The sequence below is a fragment of the Daktulosphaira vitifoliae genome, unplaced genomic scaffold (assembly GCF_025091365.1).
Source record: "Daktulosphaira vitifoliae isolate Bord-2020 unplaced genomic scaffold, ASM2509136v1 Scaffold_1, whole genome shotgun sequence".
Classification (NCBI taxonomy): Eukaryota; Metazoa; Arthropoda; class Insecta; order Hemiptera; family Phylloxeridae; genus Daktulosphaira; species Daktulosphaira vitifoliae.
The window spans coordinates 8962593-8972064 of record NW_026099572.1 but is presented as its reverse complement, the minus strand read 5'-3'; the positions used below and the strand labels follow the sequence as shown (position 1 = coordinate 8972064).

The 9472-nt window shown below is 24.3% G+C and overlaps 1 protein-coding gene across 2 annotated transcripts; it reads left to right on the top strand.

Annotated features, from left to right (window-relative positions):
• The first annotated feature begins 3910 nt into the window (after positions 1-3910).
• LOC126894315 (uncharacterized) lies at positions 3911-7739 on the top strand. 2 transcript variants are annotated; one of them, XM_050665233.1, is made up of 6 exons: positions 3911-4001; positions 4196-4310; positions 6578-6780; positions 6936-7004; positions 7154-7216; positions 7603-7739. In XM_050665233.1, the coding sequence occupies exons 1-6, from the start codon at positions 3966-3968 to the stop codon at positions 7612-7614; spliced, it is 498 nt and encodes a 165-aa protein (XP_050521190.1). In that variant the 5' UTR covers positions 3911-3965; the 3' UTR covers positions 7615-7739. The 2 variants fall into 2 exon arrangements, with proteins under 2 accessions (XP_050521190.1, XP_050521189.1); XM_050665232.1 differs by having other exon boundaries at positions 6545-6780.
• The last annotated feature ends 1733 nt before the right edge of the window (positions 7740-9472 follow it).

Sequence of the window (9472 nt, the reverse complement as noted above, 5' to 3'; positions counted from 1 at the left end):
AGGAAAAATTTCTTAAAAAATTCTCAACCAAATTTTGTTTTATTAATAGTTGAATTAAAATATGTATAATGACATACTAATTGTCCCCATTGATTGAAATTGAGCTTTTTTTTTTAACAGCCTCGCAAAAGTTCAAAAATATGAGCTTTTTTAATTTTCTCAAAAAATATTTAACTTACAAAAAAAAATTCGTACTAAAGTTATTTAAAAGACAATTATAAACAAAAAAATTATCTTATATTTTTTCATTTAAACAATTATTTTTTGAGTAACATTACATTTAATATGAGTACTAAAATTTATATTCCATTTTTTTCATTTTACGGTTACTTTTTATTATGTTATACTTACATTAGACACAATNAATGTTGATTTAGAATATTATATTTTTGTTTCTGATACTTTCATCAGAAACATATGTATGTATGTGTGAGTTTATTTATTTATAGTATCATTTAAGTGTAGTGTATATTAAGATACAACCGATAGAGTAGGTATTTGATTTGACGCTATATTGTTTAAACCCAACTAAACGCTAAATTGTACATTCCNTGTTTAAACCCAACTAAACGCTAAATTGTGCATTCCCAAACAACAATCATATTATGTCAATTTCCACCGGAATTTCTGGTAATATTTTTCTTTTTCTTTGCCTTAATCCCAACTACTTGGCGTTAGCCACCCTTATCCTAAGCGTCCACTTGACACGATCTCCCACATCTTTTACGCTCACATCAGCTGTCCTCAAATCGCATTCAATAGCATCCCTCCATCTTTTTTTTGGTCTTCCTCTATCTCTTCTTCCTTCAACATTCATTTCTATAACTGTTCTTACAGCTTTCGANTTGGTCTTCCTCTATCTCTTCTTCCTTCAACGTTCATTTCTATAACTTTTCTTACAACTTACGATTCTTCTCTCCTCATAACATGACTAAACAATCTAAGTCTATTTTCTGTCATCTTATCCACGATTGACGCAACACCTATACTTCCTCTTATATGCTCGTTCCTTATCCTATCTTCTCTAGTCACTCCACTCATCCAACTAAGCATTCTCATCTCTGCTACACTTATTCTCTGCTCTACTTTCTTATCAACCGCCCAACACTATGAACCATACATCATAGCTGGCCTCACAATTTCATACTAAATTTAAAAACTATAATTAGTATTTATTCATATATTATATTTTAAAATCAAAGAACTACTAATCAGGATATAATTAAAGAAATAAGAGTTCATGTTGCTTTTAAAATATTTCACCAATTTCTCTAAAGGAAACACTATCTACAGATTTGCATCGAAGCGTTTCTTATGATAGTGATTTTAATCACTGTCAGATATCATCTATACTTGTCCCATCTATGCCTCGTCCACACTGTGCCTCGACCCCACTGTGCTACCGTTTTTTTCAATTACTTTTAAATATCTACAAATATATTATGGGAGTTATTTAAAATAAATGTTTGTTTTAAGAACATTTATAAGTTTTTATACTTCTGACGCTTAAGATTATAAATTATAATACTAAATTTTTATTCTTTCGCATTGAAAATTTAAAATCAAATTGTTCAAATAAAATAGTTGAAACTGTAGATTCATAAATGGAAATTATTGTAGTTATTGTAAATAACAAAATAATTATTCATAATACATTACAAATTACAATTTTTTTTATTTTTTTAAATCTTCAATTTTGAAAAACTCATTTTATTTATTTATTGTAAATTTAGATTACATAGTACAGAATAATTTTATAACATGATTCACATTACACGGTAAAATAATAGTAACAAAATTGACACCTATAGATCAATAAATTAACTTTAGTTACTCTAATCAACATTAGTCAACATAGCTGGTGTCAGGTGTGCTTTAGAAGTCAGTACGTGGGAGCACAACTATTTCGCGACCCTTGAAATTTCAAAATTTTTTTTATTCATCCACTATTTTTTCTTGTCATCACTTTTGCTTACATTTTTTTTAAAAATGTACAAACATTTATCTATATTTTGATTTTAAAAAAAAATCTCCAAATCCAATCGAATTATGATTCTGCCACAAAGTGTTTTTGGTAAGAAAATATATTGAATATAGGATTTTTTTAAACTATTTGATTAAAACATACGCGTAAAGAACTTCTGAATAAAGTTTTAAGTTTTTCTTAACTTATAACAAAATTAAAAGAAAAGTATTTTTAATATTACTAAAAATGATTATATTTTAAGAAAATTTCGGTGGTCTACGAAAAATCATTTGTACCTTGTATATAGTTTTAACATATATCATTAGTTACTTTCAAAATAAATACAATATTAAAAAAAAAAATTTTGATATCTTATAGTTGCATATATTTCTTAAGTTATCAGCTAATAATGGTTTTTGGAATCATCCCTTATAACATAAAGGGGTGTTAACTTAGTTTTTTAAAATAGCAACATACATATTTAACTATCTTATAAATTAGAAAATGACTGATCGATAACAAACTTTTGGACCAAAGGGTCTATTTTTTAGCTTGAACAAAAAGAAATTAGTATTTCTTAATTTATCATATTATTTTCAGCGAAAAATCCCCATGAAAAATTAATTTTTAATTTTATATTAACAAATTGTCTAATAGACATAGGTGTAAATGGGAAGCTAGATGACTCAACTCTCTAGTTGACAAATTAGATCTCAAGAAATTTAGAATATTGTGTAGAAATAATATAAATAGTTATTTTAAAATATTTTGAAATAGGGAATATGATGATAACAGTAATTAGCATACAAAAATCATGATTAGTTTGGTATATACCCACTATAAAAGTTCATCTAAAGCTTTAGTACACTAATAAATATTTTTTAGTATACCAACATTCAAAAATACGGTTTTTTAGTTTCACACTAATAGATGCACTAAAACGTCGTGTTTTAGTATACTAAACAGATTAGTATACCAATATAAAATTCAAAAATAAACCCACCGTTCTTTAACATTTATTCTCATTTTTATAAAAATATTAGCATCTCCAGTATTTACTTTAAATTGATAATAACTTCTGAAAATCTATTTCAAAAGTTGTTCTATCGACCAGTCATTTTCTTAATTAAATTATTTCCTATAGTATAAGATAGTTAAATATGTATGTTGCCATTTAAAACAACAAAGTTGATACCCCTTTAAGTTGTAAGAGATGATTGTAAAAAGTAATTATTAGCTGATAAATTTTGAAATATATGCAACTAAAATAAGTCAAAACATTTTTTTTTTTTATATTGTATTTATTTTGAGAGTATTCTAGTGATTTATGGTAAACTGATTACTCTATATATATCAATCACATGTAAATATATAAATGATTGCATGAAGATGAAGTATTATCTGTAGACATATTTCCTCAAGACCCTACTGTGTTTGTTTTATTGTTCGTGTCCTAAATCTAAAAATTATATTTGTGCACTTGTTACTTATATATTCAACAAATTAAATATCTTAAAATCACTTCAAGCACAAGAATTAGATGTTCAAAAAAACAAACACTTCAAATAATTTTTTTATCGTTTCAAAAAACTTTCTACATCTTCGATTTTAATTGAAATTTGTAAAAGTTTAATCACTTAATTGTTAAAAATTCAAGATAATTCATTTAACTCGTGCGAGTAATACCTTATCCTTGAACTCTTAAAAACCTTGATGTATAATTTTACTTTTGCGATTAAGTGACAAAATAAACATTGAAATATCATTAAAGTTTTTAAAATATGTAATGCGTTAATAATCATCATTGGTTTTAAATGAAAATATTTCGTATTATATCATCTGCAGAATAAAAATAAAATTTGAACAAATCTCGAATTGTTATATATCAATATTTAAGTAATCCCAAATGTATATTAAGCAAATATAAATTTATTTTACGTCACAACAAAAGTAAAATTTTAACATAATTCAAAGTTTTTAGGTAGATTTTCAAATAAAAATGAATAATATTATATTTCTAGCATTGTTTTTTTCTGTAAGTTTTAATTATACTAAATAAATATAATTTGTATTTTTATCGCGTTAATTAACTTTGTTTCAAAATTTAATCGTAAAACATATATTTGGTTCCTATAAATATAAACGTATATTTTTATTAATAGTGAAATAGTGCTTGTCAATTAAATACTGTTTGTAATGTGAAAAATTATAATATTTTATTTTACACAGGTTTCATTATTGGGTATCACAGTCAGAGCATTTAATCAACTGCAAGAATTTATCAATTTTAATAAAGTTAACGCAATAGATTCCCTCATGAAATGCTTTGGAAGGCATAACAATGGTATTTTATCTTATCATAATTTTTTTTTGTTGTTTGGACAAAAATTAATAATTACATTTTTTTAGTCTTCTTTCTTCTTGCCTTAATTTAAATTTGATTTTAATAATGAAAAATAATTTACTTATTATTCTACAAGTAAATCTAAAATAAAAAAATGCATATAAAAAGCAGTAGTTAAGAATTTTTAGTATTTCTTGTATAATTATCAAAAAAATTGGTATTCTTCTTATTCCTCGCCTTAATCCCAACTAGTTGGAGTCAGCTACCTTTATCCAAAAACTTCCATTTGAAACGATCACCCACGTTATCTACGCTCACATCAGCCGTCCACATATCACTATATTCAATTACATCCCTCCATCTTTTTTTTGTCTTCCTTCAACATTCATTTCAATAATTGTACTTATAGAGTCCAACTCCTCTCTTCTCATAACATGACCAAACTAACTATGTCTATTTTCTCTCATCTTATCCACGATTATACACCGATACTTCCTCTTATATGTTCTTTCCTTATCCTATCTCCTCTAGTCAACCGCCCAACACTCTGAACCATATATCATAGCTGATCTGACTACATTCTTATAGAATTTACCTTTCAGCCTCATTGTAATTCTTTTATCGCATAACACACCAGACCCTTCTCTCCACTTAAACCAACCGCACTTAATCCTTTGTCTTGCATCTTCGTCAAAACCCCCGCTATTTTGTACAACTGATCCTAAATACATAAAACTTTTCACCTCTCCTATCATTTCCTCGACCTTTTTTTAACCTTGTACTTTATATACTCCTATTAATTCTTAAACTCTTTTCTTCAAAAGTTGATCTCCATACCTTTAACCTTTGATTAATTTCCTCCCTATTTTCTTCTTCTCCTATACTTTTCTATACATTATCTCGTGCGAAATAATGGCTTCATTGTTAATTTACCAGGCATAAATTCAAACTGATTTTTAGATACCCATGTCTCATTTTTTATTCTTTTATCTATTACCTTTTCCCAAATTTTCAAACTGTGACTCATAAGCTTTATTCCTCTATAATTTATAATTCTATATAATTTCCGTATGTCTCCTTTACTCTCATCAACAATCTCCTTTGCAGTATTCTTTACACAACTAACAAATTTATTCCACACATCATTTATGTCTCCCTTTTTTTAGTAATGTGGATATTATTAAAATTATTCAATAACCTCATACTAAAATAAAGTGATGATTATAATTGTACACGGCAATAAAACTTAATGTTTTACCTAATGAAATGATTATAATAAAATCAAAAGCAAAGTTTTTACCTTTATATGTGTACCATAACATTAAGGTTAAAGCGCAGGAAAATCCCGGCATCTACGCGATTCCAATAGAACTTAGTAGATCACTAACTGAATAATATTTTTTTTTTAAAAATTTCAAATTTCAAATTTTTAATTTTTATTCTTCATTTGAGTATATGATCATATGTTTTAAAAACATTGCTTCCCCCTGATCAAATCAAATCAGGTGCCCTGTGAATATTTTACATGGGGGCAAAAATTTAATAGCTAAATATAAATCCCTTAATTGTTACAAAAATAAATCAGCAGTTGAAACTTGTTTTAGTGATTGTCAGTAATCATAAAAAAATCCGGTAGTATTTCTTACGGAAATTATGGATAGCCAACAATACTTAACCCCCTAATTTAATGAGCTTCTTTACATTTTATATTATAAGCAAAATATTCGATTTTATTTTTAAATATTTTTTCAAAGATAAATTTACAAAAATCTTAAAATAAAAATTGATTTTATAAAATTATGGTAAATATACAAGTGTTATGGGTCTAACTCACAACGCTTATAACTTTTGATACAATTATCATTTTGTTGTAATTCTTTTAAAAATAATTTTTACCTTCTTAGACTATATTTATTTATCACTAAAAGACATTAAAAAAAATTTTTTTTTTTTAATATTAAAATAGCTCTTTTTTATCCCTTTTTCTTACAATACATTTTGACTGGTCAATAATAATTTTAGGATAATTACTCATTGAGTTACAGCATTTTAATACATGAAGTGGGTACGACAAATACCTCTTTACACTTTGCCTTTTTAGATCCTGCTCCATTGGATGAAATAGAATACTATTAAAATCAAAGTCATGAGTAATTTTTCTTCAAAAAGAAAATAACATCTTTAAAGAGTATTACTTCTGTTATAATTTTTTAATATTTTATATCTGTTTAAAGAATATGAAAATATTGTTAACGAAAAAAATATAGATGAATTTATTGAAAGAATAACCAAAATTTGTGAAAATTTTTGCTCGCCTAATAAAAAAGTAGTATCAGAATATAAACAAGTTGAAGATTTCCTGTGCAATACAATGGATACGTCATGTAAAATAGTCACTAGACAATGTTTTAAAAATTTCCATAAGGACCTATTTTCTTTTTCGGACAGAACGTCAAATTTTTTAGTATGGGTAAATTATATATCTACATTTAATTACTATATTAATATTAAATTTGGTTTAATTATTACTTTTAAACATAAAATAAATAACGCTAGTTTAAAAATTATAACTTATTATGATAGTTTATTTTATAGTTTAATAAAAATACTTATTTTTACATTTAGAAAGTTTTGAATGACCGTGATAAAAAATTAATAAGAGATACAGGATCAAAAATAAAAGTTGATTTTGAAGTATGTTTTCATATTTAGTGTACACATTATTATTGTGCAAGTTAATTTGTGCTCAATAATATTATTTTTGTTGTTAAAAAATAAACAACATTAATCTATTGTTAGAAACTCATAATATGATTCTTAAATTATTAATTATAAATCCACAGAATGAAGAAACATCAATGTTACAAAAGTTGGCATCATTGCTAAATTACTACCAAACCGAAAATGTGAGTATACTTAATAATAAAAATACAGAGTGGAAACAATTAAGGTATTTATAATGGCTTAATTATGAAATTTTATAATTATACTATATAGATTACATTTGTAAAGTCGCTTAGCTAAACTGAAAGGTTATTTTGAATGCTTGTGTACATAAAAAAAAAATAAGTGTAATTAATTTAATCATAAATTCGTAGTGACTAATTAGAAATGCTGAGTTTAAAAATGTACAATGATTAATAAATTGAAAAAAAAAGAAGAAATTCATATAATTTGAGTAATTTATTGGAAGTTATTTAATGTTAATAGGAAATCAAATTAAATATACATTAAACAATTCTAAATTTAAAAATGTAATTAGACTAAATAAATAAACTTTGATTGATTTCAGGACAAGAATTGAAAAATTATCAACTCTGAACATTATATTTTTAATTTATAAAACATATAAAATATATATTTCACACATAAATACATTTTTATGTACGTTTTAAAAATATCGATTGAAATAAATTTTTTTGTTTTCGACACGCTTATAAAATTTGACTATTTGACTTACTGTTGAATGCTATAAATTATGTACTTATTGATTTCACTTAACATTAATATAATTTATATTAATAAAGGAAAATTTTCAAAAATGTTCTGTAATAAAATAAACAACAATACGGTAAAAATGATTATAGCAAAAAACATATTGCAGAATGTTTTTTTTTTTTTTGACAAATTTGATGAAATCTTCTCTTACTGTCGCTTTCAACTATTTACCTTCTGGCCAACCATGTGTTTTTTATATTTTTATTTGTAAATATCAAAGAATTTAATAACACATGAATACATAAACGGTTTATTAAAATAAAGATGCACAATAATGAAAAAAAATAATAATATTAATAACATATATAGTTCAACAATCAGTTTAAAAAATATCATGTGATTTCATTTAAGTTTTCTATTGTTTGTTTTTCCTTTGATTTACATTAATAAAAAAAAAAAATAATTTTATAATTATTTAACAAACTTTGTGTAATATCAACTGTACCGCATAATTTTTTTTCATACTGAAACCAATCGTAAATTCATTAGTTCTATGATGTTAATTTTATTACTAAATATCCGTTTTGTATAATTTGAATAATAAATTATATTTTTATTTAATATTTTTCTAATACAATTTTTAACCAGTTAATTGTAATTTTTTTTATTTTTACAAATAATATACTTTATGTATATCATTTCTAGATAATAAATTCAAAATAAATGACTAAATTCATTTTGAGCAACCTCCGTGTGAGATTTATAAAAATATTTTGAAACTATTTAATTAAAAACTGTAATTAAAAGTAAAGTACAGTTTTCAATTATGATCTATGACCTAAGCAAGGTTACTGATTACTTCATTAATTGAAGTGTACATACAAATTTTTCTCACCGATCATTCTTAAATTATAATTAAAAGTTATTTAATTCTTAGCATATAAACATAAGAATGTAAGTAAAATATATATATATATATATGGATTTTAATGTAAACAACGATGTAAAATATCTCTACACTATTTGGCTATTTCAACTCGGGCGATGTTGCGATTAATAACTAATAACATGTTATAAACATTTTGTCAAGTATACTAATATTAAAAACAACGTTCATAATTAGTGTAAAATTAACGTGACTATTTCTCATCAAATGCAAAATTAAAAAAAATATTAATTTTCGCAGCATTAAAATATTATTAACCTTTACTTTAAGTATTATTGCTATTTATAAATATTAAACTATACAATTCTGGGAGTACTTGTTTGTAAATTTAAGTATTATAATTTTGGATAGTTATGACGAAATTTTTTTGATAATACAACCTAATATAGGGTTACCTTAAACTATATAGGGAACATCATATCTCAAATATTTATAATAAATGGCTAATTAATACCGATATTGCACATCGGAGTCATCACAGTAATCGTCGTTATAATCACAAAAAAATATTTTTTCACATTACATCTCGATCTTTCATAACAGTGTCTTTTATATAATTATATTTTAACCTTTAACCGATTCACATTTATTATTAATTCAAAATACCTCAATTTCACCAGATAAACAAAGAAATAAAATTTATGTCACAGAAATTTAAACATATAAATTCTATTAACTGGAAAATAATAAAATATACTTTTTTTAATTATATTATAAAAAAAGTATTTTTAATTTTAACGAAATGAAAATCTATAAAGTTTACAATAAAATACTGTAG